The sequence below is a fragment of the Apodemus sylvaticus genome, chromosome 12 (genome assembly GCF_947179515.1).
Source record: "Apodemus sylvaticus chromosome 12, mApoSyl1.1, whole genome shotgun sequence".
NCBI classification, from domain to species: Eukaryota; Metazoa; Chordata; class Mammalia; order Rodentia; family Muridae; genus Apodemus; species Apodemus sylvaticus.
In genome coordinates, this window is record NC_067483.1 from 17330001 (window position 1) to 17346771 (window position 16771).

The 16771-nt window shown below is 43.8% G+C and overlaps 1 protein-coding gene across 1 annotated transcript in view; it reads left to right on the forward strand.

Moving 5' to 3' along the window:
- The first annotated feature begins 1209 nt into the window (after positions 1-1209).
- The window catches only part of Phlpp1 (PH domain and leucine rich repeat protein phosphatase 1), a 224839-nt gene continuing 209277 nt past the window's right edge, over positions 1210-16771 (forward strand). Inside the window, exon 1 of the mRNA XM_052200302.1 lies at positions 1210-2951. Within this exon, the coding sequence (XP_052056262.1) occupies positions 1499-2951 (1453 nt within the window). The 5' untranslated portion in view covers positions 1210-1498. The remainder of the gene's footprint in view (positions 2952-16771) is intronic.

Genomic DNA, 16771 nt, shown 5'->3' on the forward strand with positions numbered 1-16771 from the left:
CTTTTTTGTTGTTGTTGTTTTTTGTTTTTGTTTTGTTTATCTTGCCCAAGTTTTTAAAAATTAAGGCAGGTCCTGGATAGTATGTAATTAAAAGTCTCAAAAATGAGTTTCTACATCTGTAAAGCCATCATGAGAGTGACAACTCAATAACTAATGTTTATCAAATTACTTCAAATAGTTAACTGCCCTAAACCAACTTGGTTCAGCCAATAAAAAAAGGTAAGTTTATAGATCATAAATTGTGACAGTAAACACTCATGCAACACAGGTGGTGGTAGTGCCTCGGTGGTGGTGAGCAGTTTGAGGAAGGCGGTATGGAGAGCGGACTATACTGGAAAACATTGTCTCATTCACCCTCTCCCCTGTCCCGAGTATGGAAAGAAAAATCCAGAAAGGACTAGGAGAAAGCAAGTCTATCGCCTATCCCATGTTTCTATTCTAATATTTCTTCCTTCGTCCATTGCTTTGTGTCGTTAAGCTTCTTTTAAACTTAAAACCAACGGGATACAAGGCCCCAAGCAAGTCCTTAGCTATTTCTGTCCTAATAGGGGAAGAGGTAGAAGCGTTTAATTTGAGTGCTTTCCACGAAATACTGCTGGTTTTCACGAGCCTTGAAAAAAGTGCAGAAAAAGTCAGGAAGACCAGGCCAGCGATCCTGTGAACTGTGTATTTTTTGTCTCATACAAAGGCCTTACCTAGAGTTTAGAGTCCCTGAAAGCCCTCAATTTCAATTAGCCGGGAAAATAAAACTCAACCAGCAAGCAGGAGAGGAGCAAGTTAATGAAAAAAACGTTCACAGGACTCAGAGTTCAACAGCAGAGGGCACAGTACCCACCAACTAAGGCCAGAAGCTGGAAGAGAGGGTGGGCAGAACCTGACGATATCTGGGTCTTGTAGTTCGCTAATGGTTTCTTCTGTATGCTCGATCAGGAGATGAACTACAACCCCCAGTGTGCAACGTGAGCCCCTCTCGCCACCTGTCGTCTATGGCGAGGACAAACCTCCTGGGAAACAGCTCCGCCCTTCCCCCCGTACGCACACGTCACGTTTGTTTACCCTGAGGCCCCGCCCCCAGACTCCAGCTCTCCCCAGAAATGTCGTCATGCTCGCGATGCATATTCATGAGCAACTCCGCCCCGCCACCGCCCGCCTTCCCGCGCTTCATTAATATTCATGAGGCGAGCTCGGGCCGCAGCTCCCCGGAGCTGAGGCTGTCCGGCAGCGGGCGGGGCCTGGCGCTGGGGAGCCCGCGACCCGCGGGGAGGGTGTGTGTGGGGGGGCGGTGGCGGCGAAACGGGCGGGCGGCGCGCGGGATGGAACACCGAGACACCTACGGAATGCTCCGGATCGCCACATAATCCTCTGGAACGGCCGCGCCGAACGCCATCGGCGTCTCCGTTCTCAGCGCGCCGTCGCCGCCGCCGTCTCCCACCTTCGCCTCACCTCCTCCTCCGCCGCTGCCTCCGGAGCTGGGGGAGCGACGTGAAGCCCCGCTACGATGGAGCCCGCCGCCGCCGCAGCCCCGGCACAGCGACTCGCGGACCCCACGGGTGAGGACCGAGCCCTGGCGGCGGCGGCGGCCGAGGGCGGACGGAGTCCGGATTCCGCGCCGAGCGCGGCGGCCCCGAGCGGCGGGAACAGCGGCGCGGCGCGAGAGGAGGCCCCCGCCGAGGCGCCGCCGGGGCCGCTGCCCGGCCGCGCGGGGGGCACCGGGCGCAGGCGGCGGCGCGGGGCTCCCCAGCCCGCGGCCGGTGGGGCGGCCCCGGGGCCCGCGGCGGGCGGCGGCGCCAACTCGCTGCTGCTAAAGAGAGGGCGGCTGAAGAGGAATCTGTCGGCCGCCGCCTCGGCGTCCTCGTCGCCGTCCTCGGCGTCTTCGGCCACCGGCGGCCTCCCGGCGTCCTGCTCGGCCTCGGCGTCGCTGTGCACTCGGAGCCTGGACAGGAAGACGTTGCTCCTGAAGCACCGGCAGCTGCTGCAGCTGCAGCCGTCGGACAGGGACTGGGTGAGGCAGCACCTCCAGCGAGGCTGTGTGCACGTCTTCGACCGCCACATGGCCTCGTCCTACCTGCGCCCAGTGCTCTGCACTCTGGACACCACGGCCGCCGAGGTGGCCGCCCGGCTTCTGCAGATGGGCCACAAAGGCGGCGGCGGCGGGGTGGTGAAGGTGCTGGGCCACAGGCCGCCTCCGGCTGCCGCCCTTGCCGCCGCCAGCGAGCAGATCCCGGGCGCGGAGCTCGGGACGGACGTGGAGCCGCCGCCCTCGAGCGGCACCGTCGGTGCTGTCCGGTGCCCTCCCGCCGACCTGCCGCTGCCCGGGGGCGCCTGGACGCGCTGCGCACCCCGCGTCAGCCCCGCGCCCTCCGACTCCAGCCCCGGAGAGGTGTTCGCCGGCGGCCCCGGATCCCCGCCCCGCGCCCCGCGCCCGGCCTCCGACACCGAGAGCTTCAGCCTGAGCCCCAGCGCCGAGAGCGTGTCAGACCGGCTGGACCCTTACAGCAGCGGCGGCGGCTCCTCGTCGTCGTCCGAGGAGCTGGAGGCTGATCCCGCCGTGGTCTTGATGGGGCCCTCCGGGCCGCCCCACCGTCCCGCGCAGCCTGGGCCGCCTTCTCCGGAGACCTCGGCTTTACTGATGCCTAAAGCCCCGACGGGCCTAGACGGCACTGGCGTGATGGCGGGCGAGGGTCCCAGAGTCGATAAGGCGGTGACACCTGCAGCTCCGGACGGTCCTCTGTCGACTCCCGGGAGGAACCGGGAGATCGTGCAAAAGACATCTTTGCCGCCCTCCCTGTATGTACAGCTCCATGGAGAGACTACCAGGCGCCTGGAAGCGGATGAGAAGCCATTGCAGATCCAAAATGACTACCTCTTCCAACTGGGATTTGGGGAGCTGTGGAGGGTGCAGGAGGAAGGCATGGACTCGGAGATTGGCTGCCTCATCCGATTCTATGCAGGTAAGGAAGTTGCCTGCATGTTTATGTATGGCTTCAAACCTTGGCAGGGATCGAGAAAAGATTTGAGGGGCCTGGTGCGTCTGGCTGGCACTTTTCTAGCTTGTTCACTTGCTGTCTGCAGGTACCAAACTGAGTAGTCTTTCAATCTGCAAGGTTTAGTAGAGTGGCCAGGTCTGAGGTTGGAAAGCCAGGTGGGCAAGGTGACACAGTCACCTGGAAATACAGGAAACAGGTAACACCTGAGAGGGGTACCAGTCTGTAACTGTAAAGGTGGTTTCCTCCAGGTCTCAGCTCTGGTTCGTTGGGTTGCAGGCGGTTTGGGATTCCAGGTAACTTGCTGACCCTTTAAAATGCTCCACGATGCCTTCCCTATTCAACTGTCCAGTTTCCCATTCATAGACAATGCAGTGCAGTGTGGGCCTCTGGGAGTTTGCTCTTGTTTGTGCCACTGGCTGCCGCGCGTGTTTGCCCACTGAGTCCTCTTAGACACCCGGGGAGTGTATATGCTCGTTTTGAGTGCTGTTTACCTTTGGCCCTCCTTCATTGCTTTATTTCAGTTTCCAAGTTTGAATCTTGCATGAAAAATGAGTTGGCCTGTTTCTGTCATACAGCCTTTATTGTCAGAACTTGGGGGGTGGGGGAGGCTTGAAACCAGACTAGACTTAATAATGTGTGATTGCTGCCTCTGATAGGACCTGACTCTTCTCTAGCGTTTTTTAGTATCTGTTAAGTGCTTGTCCGGGTGTGACCAGTCAGTTTCTCCTCTTGGCTGGCACTAAGTTGTGGAGTTACATGGCTCCTGGTGATTGTTTTTGAGCGTCCTACGTTACTTGCATTCTCTGGTTGAAGGAGTTAGCTTAAGAGCATTAAAACTTTAGGGGTTATATTTAGGTGTGTATACTAACAACCGCATGACTCCTATAGAGTTCTCTGCAGTTAGTGTTTTTGTTTTAGTTCAACATGTGTCCTAGTTGCAGTTTAGTTTGAATGAATTAGTCTTTAACTCACATTGATACATGTGAGACCTCATCCCTGGATGAAATGTTTTTTTTTTTAAGTTTTATTGAAGCTTTTCTGAATTTAAGTGGATATTTTGATTGATATTTGCCCTGTAAAGAAAACCAAATTGTAATACAATAGCATTTTCATGGAGCTAATATCGTAATGGATGATACGCCCTTTATTGTTTTTTTTGGGGGGGGGGGGCAGGAGGTCCAGAAAAGTGTAGCAGCAACAACTGTATCTTTTTCTTTTGTGGTTCCAGTGACTGGTGAAATAACTCGGTTTCAGATGAGAATGATAGTCTTTCTTAATCACATAGAGGGAAATGGGTATAAAACAAGGGCTATGCAATAATAATAACTGAGAATGCTTTAATACTTGGAGGAAGCTTTTCTCTGCTTTGTTCATGACTCCATGCTGATCAGTTCTGAGATTTTGTTTGTCTTCAGAAGCGCCTAAAATATTCTGAGTAGGCTTTAAGCTGTTTTCTTTCATCTCAGTTTAAAAATGATCTGATTTCTGGTGAAATCTTTAATGTGTGGTTATTTAAACCTTTTCTGTTTGTTTATGGACAGGTAGTAATTGTTACCTCCTTGTGAATTTACTGCTTTGTTTCTATGAGCACAGCATAAATAGATGCAGGCGTGTGTGTCCATGCTCATAAAAGCAACTGATACAACGAGGACGCCCTACACAGGTTATCCAGCCTGTTCTTGAATCTGAAGCTTGTGTGCCTGTGTTGTAGAAGGAAGGTGTCTGCTTGTTGGAAAGATGTGGGATTGTATATTTTGGTATTTGAGTGAAGTTGGACTTACTTTAAGCCTGATTTAATATAATATACTGAGCATCTCCGTACTGATGTTTGCCATAGAAGAGAACTCAGCATCACTAGATGCTGTTTGGGTTTGTCAGGGATGTTTGTCACTAACAGAAGGGTGCTGCTGAAAGGTGGTGTCACGTAGCTGACCATGGGGAGGACATATGGTAAAGGCTGGATGTTGACTAGGCTGATGAGATTCCTGGAAACTGCTTTTGTGCTCCATTGGAATGTAGCAGCCTAAAGGAGGCCATTGTGTTTTGATTGTTAGTGCTTTTGTTTAGTGAGAGGATAACTCATGTATGTTTTAAATGATTTCCTTTGAAAAGATACTGGAGAATTCTGTATTGATTTGCTTTGATCATTTTATATGTAGTCTGTTCTTGCATTTATTGTTGCATGTCTTTCCTAGTGGAATTAGGTGGCGTTAAAGAGAGCTAGGAAGTTTGAGACTGCTTGGAACTATTTCCCTATATTTAAATCGAGCACATTATCACTAGCTGTGTTTTTGCCTTCTCGGCCACCGTGTTTCTTCTTTTCACAAAGTCCTTGTCCAGCAGAGAACTTCCATTCTCATGAAGGTCACTGTTCAATTCCTTTCAGTACTTATAATCTGTCTCAGGTGGTTGAAGGGCCTTGAAAACTATTTACAGTTACTTTGAATGGTTTAGGGTAATGTAAACTGAAAGTCTTTAAATGAAGTCAATTTTGTATGAGAACTACCTGATTACAGTTACTGAAAACTTAGTTTGAAAATTAGTACTGTACTTACAACAAAAGCATTCTTTGAGTTTCAAAATATTAGGCAATTCAATGTTATCTAATGTTTCCTCAAGTTTGCTAATTATGCTAATGTTTAATTTCCTTTTAAAAATCATATACCTTAAGTTTTACCTGAAAGACTAATTTTAAGTTAAAAGACTTTTAGGTGTTCAGTTACCTGATCTAAGTTATGAATACCTAGCATGAATGAGCTGTTTTGTTTAGGACTCCCTGGTCATCTGTGTCATAAGGCAGTAGTAAAGTCTTGAATTTTTTCATTGCCTTTTACATTAGCTCCAGTTGCCTGCTTAGTTCACATTGTTAGCAACAAGAAGGATTGTTGCCAGAATGGAGAACACAGCTGCACCTCATGTGTTTTGGAAGGTGTGTTTATGTGGGCTTCCGTGGTGGTCAGCCTGCTTCCTTCCCATATTTCTACTCTCTCTCCTGGAAATGCTCAGTCCTTCCATGCTCTCCTTCAAACCTGGGAGGTTGCGTCCACAGCATACTGACAAGCAGGCTCTTATTACTGTGATTACAGTAGCACTGAGGAGTATGGTTTGATCCTGTAACTCCAGTGAGTGCTTCAATCGTGCATTGAAAGTACAAAGGGTTTTAACTGATTTTGTTGTTTTTGGTGCTTAACAGTTTGTTACGTTTATATATTTGTTCTCTTTCACATGAAGCATGTGACTTTTTTGACCATGGCTGGATAGCTCCCATACTTTGGGCTTTGATTGTCTTCTAGAACATGAAAGAGCTTCACTTAGATGATCTCATTTGTCTCTTCAAGCACCATTAGGGAGGAGCCCGGGTGTCAGTCTTCTTTTCAGGTCGTCCATCTGACGCTTGCTTGCTGCGGGTTTTCAGCCCCTGGCAGAGCTGAGATTAGGGAGCAGAGCTCCTCTGTTTTGTAATTCAACTCACTTTCTATGAATTGGTGCTGAATTTCATTTACACTTGAATTTTCCCTAAAAGCTTTCAGAAAGCATGCTATGTTTATAATGAGGCGCTGTTCCCGGTTTGTCCTATGTGGGGTTCCTTGTAAAGTGCATATGACTGTTTTTATCACATGGCCTTTCAAAATGTAAAGAACCAAGATTGACAACTGAGTACAGTACAGAAGGTGTTGAAATATTCTAAGTATTATGGTTATAAATTATGATACTTAAGATAGAGAAGGCAATGGAGTGATTAGTTTTTTACCCAAGTATTCTTGTTTGTTAAATATTTACCGGGAAACTATCTGAACAGATAACTTGAGAGTAGGGTTTATGTGATCTTTCCTTTTAAAGCAATGAAAATACCCATCACTAAAGAGTATATGTATTTGAAAATAGAATTACCAGTACTCTAACAGTAAATAGTGTTTTTCCTTTTCTTGTACCATTTTGTAATTCTTAGGTGTGTCAGAACACGGGAACAGCATTCTTTGAATTTTACAATACTGTTTTGAAAATGGTGGTGGTTTTGTATTCATAAGAATGGGTGTAGAGGAAAGACAGGTGTAAATCAGTCTGTGAAGACTCAGGTTATAAGTTTTAGCTTTTTCCTGAGGTAAGAATTCACCAGGAGTGTAGACTTAGCATGTGTGAGGCTCACAGGCCAGTCCGCACTACCACCACAAAGCCAAGTGGATTGTCAAATCAGTTGCCTTAAACAGTTGCATAAGGTGTTTGTTCGTCTTATAAAATTGAATTTAGACAGCCAGGACTATACAGAGAAACCCTGTCTTGGAAAAAGAAAAAAAAAATTGAATCAGCTTTTGTTTTATTAGGAAGGTAACATTCACTGACCTCATATAGGATCCATGCCTTGTATGAATTCATACACCATGCCTTGTATGAATCTTGGACTTTTTACTTGTTTCTTGAATTGAGTTTGTGTAATTTCGTTAAGCAGCTGGTGGAGTGTGTCCTGATTCTTTTGACTTCCATCCTGTGTGGGTCTCCAGGGATGTGTTAAACACACATGCACACAGAGGCATTGCTCCCATGGCCGGAGATTTCTGATGTGCCACATACTATTAATGTCTTCTGTTTCACGTGACTGAGCTTTGTGGACTTTGAGAGAACAATTTTCCCTCAAAGTTTTCCTAGAGTAAACAGCTCCTCTCTTTCAAAGGCATCTCATGCCTCACCATTGAGATTAATTTAATGAGATACCTGTCAAATGAGGCAGCGTACATTTAATGACTTTGTTAGGTGTCACATTTTATGCAGTCTTGGACTGCAAAATCAAGTAGGCTTGATTATGAACTCTGAAAGTCCACTCTATGGAAAAACTATTTCTTTAAAAACACCTGGCATTTGTGAAAATTGAGGAAGAGGCCTTATCAAAGTGTCTCCTAACATTCTGGGAAGAGAAGGCCCTTGCAGCCCACGTTCTGAGACCCTGTCCACTCTATGTCGCACTGGCACCAAAGGCTTGGACCCAGCCTAGTGTCCTGGACGTCTAAGGCAGACTCTTTCTATTTACCTTTGGCTTTCTAAAGACAGCATAATAACCAAACCAAACACCTGCCTCATGCAGTGGTAGGTATTTTTTAACCTAAAGTTGTAGACTGTTTAGATTTCCATGAAGCCTCAACTAAGAATTTAGAAAATTCTAGGAAGCTGACAACTCCAGGATCTGGAGAGAATGGTTTTTAATGGTACTTTGATTAAAGAACATTAGGCTATTTGGCTAGCTGTGACAGAGCTTTTTAAGTTCTGTGGTATAGTGATTTTTTTTTTTTTTTGGACAGGGTTTCTCTGTATAGTCCTGGCAATCCTGCAACTCACTCTGTAGACTAGGCTGGCCTCGAACTCAGAAATCCACCTGCCTCTGCCTCCCAAGTGCTGAGATTAAAGGCGAGTGCCACCACTGCCTGGCAGTAATTTTAATCATGCTTGATAGTGGTCACCGATTAATGAAGCACTGCTTAAGTATTTTGGGTGTAATGGTCTTCTTGTTGTCATGAGTCATTCTGGAACACTTTTTAGTATTTTAGATGGAGACCAAGCCTAGCTGTCCCGCGTATTTGTGTTGAAATATTTTCTCATATTTTCAGATTTGATACTGTTTTTATTCATTCTGAACACATTTAATGATAAAGTCTTGCTGAATGAGGTATTAATCTAGTAGCTTCTGCAGTTGTAGCGATGTGTTAAAAGTGGGCAAGATGCTTTATTTGTATGTAGTGTATATTTTGCACTTGAAAATGAATATTTCAGCAAAAAAGGAAGAAATTTCCAGTATTTCTGGCATAAATTTTTCTAAATGAAGCCTGACTTAAAAAAATTAGTCTCATTTTCAGTTATATAAATATATTCAATTGAAGATTGAATATAATGTGAAATAATTTAGTTGTGAGGCTTTTCAGTAATCAGTGAAAATTCTATTTAGAAATGTGAAGAAATGTGAAGAGTAAGTGGATTTGAATGGCAGTTTTGTTTGTTTGTTTTCCTTTAGTTTTTCTCCTTTTTCCCAAGCAGGAAGAGTCAATGTGTTTTGTACCACACATGTCCGGTGGATCTTTTCGTATTCCTGCCGCGGTTAATGAAGTGTTGCAACATGTGACTTTCTTGTCAAGTACCAGGCTAGTTTTAAGTGTAGCAGGAGTAAGCCTGGGCCATGCTGCTTTTCATTACAGATTCATTGGGTTTGATATTCAATTAACTTTTGAAACATTGGTCCAGATTTTGACCTTTTATAAACAGATGGGAGTTTTGTGCCTTACTCTGAGAAATGTATCCTTTGGGAGAGCTTTCTTCTTTCTTATCCAGGAATGTTGAGGGTGTGGCTAGCTACATGCAGCCTTGTTATTGAAGCTACACCATGTGGTTCTTGCATTTGGCTGATGCTCTGGGTATGTTTTGGGGACAGGGTTAGTAAGTAAACTAAATGCTTATCAAAGTACAAAAATTTGGGAGTAAAAGTCCCCTCGTTTGGGAGGAAATGGTAGTGTGTTTTTCAGAAACCAGTCTGTTCTGTGAGTTGGTAAACTTGATATGATTTGGTGCATTTTTTCCTCCTGGTGCTGAGGAGGGATCCAAAGCCTTTGACTAGACAGGAGTCCTGTACTGCTGAGCCCCATCTTTCGCCCCCGCTTTTGTGAGACAGGTTTTGCTTGCTCTGTAGCTCACTATGACTTTCAACATTAAATCTTTCTGTCCTTCTGCTGCTTGGGCCACGGGTGTGAGGTAGCAGAATACTTGGGTATTCATTTTAACCTGTGCTGGGCTGTGATTTCCTCATCTGTAAAATGCTGAGCGTGGACATATTGCAAACCCAAGATCTCTTCAGACTTATCACTCTGAGACTCTATCAGGAGGCCTAATTGATTCAAATTTTAAAAGTTGTAGCTTACTTTTAGATGGATTTTGTAAGTTGTAGTTGTTTTGAGTTTTGTGTTGTTGGTTCAGAACTGTCAAATCACCTAGAAAGAACTTACATCTAATAGATGTCAAAGCAGATTTTACATCTAATATGCTATAGTCAAAGCAGACGTCTGTTTGGATAGAATTCAGACTAAAGAAGATAAATAATGTTTTATTTATTCTGTCCACCAGTGATATTTCCCAAGGTAGAATCTGGATCCTAGAGGTGAGTTGCAGTTAAATTCTTTTCTTAGTTGATTCATAATGTTCCCTTCACAATTTGGTTTACGTAGCTTACTGTAATAGTATGTAGAGGAACCCCATAGCTCAAAACTTGCTGGTTGAATAGTTGTTGTTTTTTTTTTATTCGATATAATTTAGGTTGAATAGTTTTTAAAATTTGTTTTATGTGTATGTATGTTTATGCACCTATGAGTGTGTGTGTGTGTGTGGGTAGGTAGGTAGGTAGATATCCAGGAAAGCCAGAAAAGGCCACCACAATGCTGGAACTAGAGTCCTAGGCATTTGTGAGCTGTGTACAGTGTGGGTTCTGGGGAACTGAGTCTGGGTCTTCTGAAAGAGTAACAAGTGCTCTTAGCCATGAAGCCATTGTCCAGCTCTGGTTGGTTAGTTGTATAGCTCATGGTAGGCTGTGTGCCTGTGCCCTAGTGTCTAGAGATTGATAGCAAGAGGAGAAGTACTAAAAAGACTGAAAATTCCCACTACTCTTATTAGATTATAGAATTCAGAAAAACTGAGAATTTAGTACAGTTATATTTTACTAGATGAGGAAAGTAAACTCAGGTCAATTCAGTATCAGAATTAAGAGGACACCCAGATTTTGATAGGTTCTTGAGTGACCTTTTCTCCACATTGTGAGCTTGTAAGGTTAACTACTTTTAGATGTTCTTTCTGTTTTAATTATTCAATATGAAGGTTGATAACTGTTCTTTACACATTTCCTGGTTTCTTTCTAATCAGTGCCTTTGAGAGGAGGCATGTCACTGTGATGGACTGTAAGGGGAGAGCCTGTAACTGAGAAGCCGGCAGCTGGGTGCTCGTTGTACAGAGGGAAATTAGATCTCATTCTCGTTGCTACCTACTCTTTGGGAGATTTAGGATAGAACTTAGACCTCGTTGCTACCTACTCTTTGGGAGATTTAGGATAGAACTTAGACCAGCTGGCCAAGAAGGAGCAGAGTTTTAGAATATCAGCTCGGGCTTGCTTCTGCTTTGAAACTGAAGTAGTTAGAAGAATGGAATTGTTGGAGATAGAAATCATTGAATTAGAAAAAATTAGAGTAGATTTGAAAAACTTCTTTCTAAGCATATGTTGTGCTACAATATCCTATATTAATTGTTCTTATAAATTTATTATTGTATATGGAACATATAGATTGTTCCATATAAAAAAACTAAAAATTCAACATAATTTAACCTAAAGTTAATTATGCAGTTTATTTTTCTAGTATCTATGTTAAGTTCTACTGAAGTACCCGTTCATGATTCTGCCTGTGTAGTGTGAATAGTTGAGAAACTTTCTACATTACGTCTGTTATGTATTGATTTGTAAAGTCTGTTTCGTGAAAATTGCTTTGAGAGGTATCTACAAATCATCCATTCGTTTGTCCATCCATCCATCCATCCATCCATCCATCTACCTATCATATATGGTAGCAAAAACATAATTTGTGAGCTCTGGAAACAAATTTCCAGGTATTTTTAAGAGGGTCTGAGAATGATTTCCTGTTACTGTGTCTCAAGTTTTGTGAATTGATTCCCTGAAGAATTACTGTTCATTTTTAGTATGAGAATAGAAACCTTCAAAGCTCAGAAGGTGCAGAAGGGTAGAGTTACATTGCATCTGGAAGATTCAGTGATGTATCCCAGATGCTGAAGCAAGGGAGGAATTCCTTGATGGTTTCTTAGAAAGATGGGGTGGCCTGGCTGCTGATGACTTTTGGGTTTAAATAACAAGGAGCTTTTATATATAGATCCTGCTCTAGTAACCAGACTTATTCCGTCTTGAACTCAGGCACACACATGCACACACATATTCCCCACTGCATTTTTAGGTAGGCGACAGCAGGAGTTGGTGGTGATTGTATTTGTGGGTGAAGAATATGCTTAACATATTCTTGAGGAAATAAAAACCTTAAACTGTTCTTCATGTTTTCTTGAGCTTTTCTCTACATTGGTAGCTTAATGTGCCTGTTTACGTCACTAATCTGACTTGGGTGGGACGCTTTTCTCTTGATGATTTATAAATCTCTTTGGGAGGTTCATTTAGGGAAATGATTTGTTTCCCAAATCTCTAATATTTTTGTTATGCGTTCACTTTTCCCAGTTTTCCCCTCCGAGTTCTCAGGCCTTGCCATTCTTGGGAATGCCTTCCTCTTCCCAAGACGGAAAACCACCCCTTGCTGTCATTTCGGTTAGCTCTCTGTTGTTTAAGGTAGGAAGTAGGGAATTGGAGTTGTCCCTCCATTTTAAAATTGAGTAATTGTCTTCTTCACTCATTGAAAATGCTTCTCTTTTCCCCAGAGAATTTTGCTTTATATTTAATAGGAAATTTAGATTTATGATATGGAGTATTTTTGGTCTAGTGACGTTTGAATTTGTTGAGGCAAAAATAAGAGAGAAAAGGTTATTCAGGTAGTTTACTACTGCTTTTCCTTTTTATGCTTTAATTTCTTTCATACATTGCCATTACTTTTAAAAAACACTTACTTTCTGTGTACATGTGTGTGCCTGACTGGATGATGTATGTGTATTACATGTGTTCAGTACCTGGCAAGGTCAGAAGAGGGTGTTGGAACTCTTGGAACTGGAGTTACAGGTGGTTTTGAGCCCACTGGACCTGGGTGCTGAAACCGAACCCCAGTCCTTTGGAAGAGCAGTGAGGTTGTTTTGTTGTTGTTTTTTTTTTTTTTTGACAGGGTTTCTCTGTGTATCCCTGACTGTCCTGGAAGTCTCTGCTAGCCTTGAATTCACAGAGAGCTGCCTGCCTCTGTCACCCAGGTGCTAGAATCAAAGGTGTGCACCACCATCTTGGGCCTACAGTGAGTGTTCTTAGCACGGAGCCATCTCTCTAGCTCAGGACAGACCGCAGGTTGTCAGGGGTGGTGGCAAATAGCTTTACTCACTGAGCCAACTTGCTGTATCACGGTCATGTCCATCCCCCTTCTCTACACTTTAGAAACAGGAGTCTATGCTTCAAATTTGAAATCTTGGAATAATTTCCTTTTCATTAGGCATTAATCTCAGTTTCTTATTTAAATTACAGAAAATCCCTCTAGTTCTCCTTCTGGAGAAATCTGAATTACCCAGATGGCTGTTGTGAAAAATGGGAGGTTTATCCTTGGGATTTAGCAAAAGTAAGGTTATGATGCTTCCTGGAGTCAGGAGGCCTGGTTGCCGTTGGGGCTTTGAGGCTTTCTCTGGTTGACCTGGGAGGGAGGTACATGAAGAGTCGTGAACCAGTCGCAGTTACTATTCCTGTGTTTAGGTACAAGGGATTGGATCCAGTGGCTCCTGTGTGCACCTTAAGCGCATTCCTAACCCTGAGGAGGAACTCCAGGTCAATCAGAGACATTGTTTTAAAGGAGTTAGGTGGTTTCTTCAGGGTGACACCTAGGGTTGTCCTCAGCCTCCATGCGCGCTTGTACCTGTACACACCGACACACACACACACACACACACACACACACACACACACACACACACACACACACGAACTCCAGGTCAATCAGAGACATTGTTTTAAAGGAGTTAGGTGGTTTCTTCAGGGTGACACCTAGGGTTGTCCTCAGCCTCCATGCGCGCTTGTACCTGTACACACAGACACACAGACACACACACACACACACACACACACACACACACACACAGGTTATAAAAAAGAGTAATTTGAAAGACCTCTGATTTGGTATAGGAGAGTATTGTGTTACTGGGGCCAGTGTTCCAGAGGAGACTACTGTCCTTGAACTCCCAGAAATGATGAAGGGTATATCTAGTGGGGGTTGAGGAAGGATGAAGTAATGATGTTAAATGTAGAAGATTCAACATCTTTGAAGAGTACCTATCATCTTTGTTAACAGCTTTTAAAATCTGGTGACCGAGTCTTAATTCTTAAGTGCCTACATGTCTACAAGCTATGAGTTGTACTGCTCTCCGACTTTGGCTTTAAAGAGTTTACTGGTTAGAGAACTGCATTTCTTTTCTGCAGGATTATTTTAGCCAATGTTTTCCAGTGTAATCCAGGGTGACTTGCAGCAATCCTCCAGCCTCAGCCTGCTAAGTGCTGGGATTCCCAGTGTATATAGCACTGTACTTTTAGATGTGCTGCCGAGGCTCCCAATCTCCACTGCTGGAAGTAGGCTTCATTCAGATACGTTCATGCTTACCAGGGAAGTATACAGACCCATTGCTCTGAACACTAAGTGAAATAAAATTTTAGTTGGTAGACTGACTTGTTATGTGCAGGTGTTGTCGTTTGCTTTCTGTTGCTGTGATAAAGACCAGGACAAGGCAGCTTGGGTGTTCACTTTGCAGCTTAGAGTTTTTTCTAAGGGTAATGGGTAGAAATTTGAGGCAGGATTGTGGAGGCTGGAACTGGAGCAGGGGCCGAGGAGGAGTGCTGTTTACTGGCACAGGATGGCTCTGCTCACAGTGGGCTGATTCCTCCTGTGTCAGTCAATATCAAGACTGCTCCCCACCAACACCCCCACAGGCTGCTGTGATGGAGGGAGGTTGCTGCTCTCATTGGTAAGGTGAAGTCTTTACTACTGAGGTCTTATGACTTATCATCTTAGCTGGAAACCCTCAACGCTGGCTCCCTCTTTCCAGAAGCCTCCAGCTTTGTCAAGTTGAGATAAAACTTAACAAGCACAGCAAATAACATTTCTTTTTTTTTTTTCCTCCACGCTAACAAAGCAGAGGTCACTTCTTGTAATTTGCAAAATTAAGTGCAAAAAATTTAAAGTGTCTCATCATTGTTGTATCCTGATGTATAATGCCTAAAAAATGTATAGTAGTTTATTATTTAGCAAAGATATTACAGTTTGAGGCCATGTTTCAAGTTCTTTATAAAAATTAACTACTTTAATCCTCATTGTAACTCCAGGAGGTAGATAGTGCTGTGTGTATTGCAGATACTCATGCTGAATTACCAGTTTACAGTCCATCTGGATTTGTATAGAGAGCAAGGCAGAGGTAACATTTATGCCCATGTGTATCTGATGCCGGGGCTAGCTTGTTCACTGGTAAGTGTCCGCTGACCTGATGGAAATAGTATGGCCCTGTGGTCAGGTGTGGGACAGACTTGGAGCTCTCTGTTCTGGGCTTGAGTCCGCCCTGTGCCACCAGCCCTGCTTCCTTTACTTTCTGCTGCTGAAGGTAGCGGGGCCTCTCCTGGGACTCCAGGGAACTGCCCAGGAACACAACATTACAAAGCAGGTACTAATTAGCCACACATTGCTAGGTTTTTCTTTTTGGTGGGAAAAGCATTGACTGAGAAACTGGAGACCTGTGTTTAACCATGAGCCTCTCCACTTGATGTGATGCCTGTAATAAGTCCTTTAACCCCCTCAGCCTCATTTGTCAGAGGGAGAAAAGGCGATTAAAAAAATCCATCTGAAAGAACTTGGTGAGGTTGAGATTTGAGGATATATGTGGAAGTGCTTTGTAAACTGTGAGATGTTATGTGAATGTAATGTGGTTCTATTATTTTTAGCAATAGTAAATTGCCTCAGATGTTAATGAGTGTTAATTAGGGCCCATTAAGGGAGTGTGTGTATGTGTGTGTGTTTTACTGTTTTTGGCCCTGATGCTCAGTTATGGAGACCACATTCAGTTGGTTGTTACTACTGCATATCTCCAACATAGAAGGTGTTTAGTGCCATTTACCTAAGGTGCCTTGAGACACTTGCAGACTTGAGGGCACTTTTGGGAGACATGGTAATAACATTTACAACAGAAAGGTGAGACTTTTAAAGGAAGAGTGGTTCTCACTGGTTACTCTAATGCAGAAAAGGAGGGAGGATCCTAGCTACACCAAGTGCACTCTGGGAAGGCTTGAGCCCTTGAAGGGCCACCAGGAATGATTGCTGCCTACCTCGGGGATTGGACTTGTTTAGCGCAACCATACGGCTTTCGTTCAAGGTCCATTTAGATTGTTAGTTGTTCCAATTTCATCTTTAAAATTGCCAAGCACTGCCCTAGGCACCCAGGCTTTTTTATTTGTTTGAATTATTTGGGGCTTGCTTTTGTATCAAAGCTTGTTAGTGTCTAGGTTCTGGGGCAAGCATCTATTAACATCTTTTGCTTAGATGTGAATGTGTGCCTGAAGCTTTGCAGTGGCCCATGTTATGCTGAAAGACATCATCTCTCTTTTTTTTTTTTAAAGGCCTGTCATGTTTTATTTTTATATGGATTTATGAGTTTTATGGGAGATGCTATGTTTATATTTTGAAAGAAGGCATTTAAATGCCATGTGTTGACCACATTAATGTAAAATTTGAATGAAAACAAACTGGTCATGACTTTGTGTTTTAAGAAAAATGTTTTAGACTTTGTTAAGACTTAAACTTCATGGACCATTTTTTATCCTTTAAACTATGTGTTGACTAAGAGGAAGTTCAGTTCTTAGGTGTTCACATAAACAAAACCAATGCATTGGCTTTCCCTACTGTCTGTAATACTGCTCATGGTAGGGCATTTAAACTTTTTATTACATTTATTTGTATATCTGTGTATGAGTATATGTTTGTTGTGTATATGTACATATATATATGCATATGTATATATATGTGTGTATATTATGTATATGTGTGTATATATATGTGGGTGTGTATATATATGCATGTATATGTGTGTGT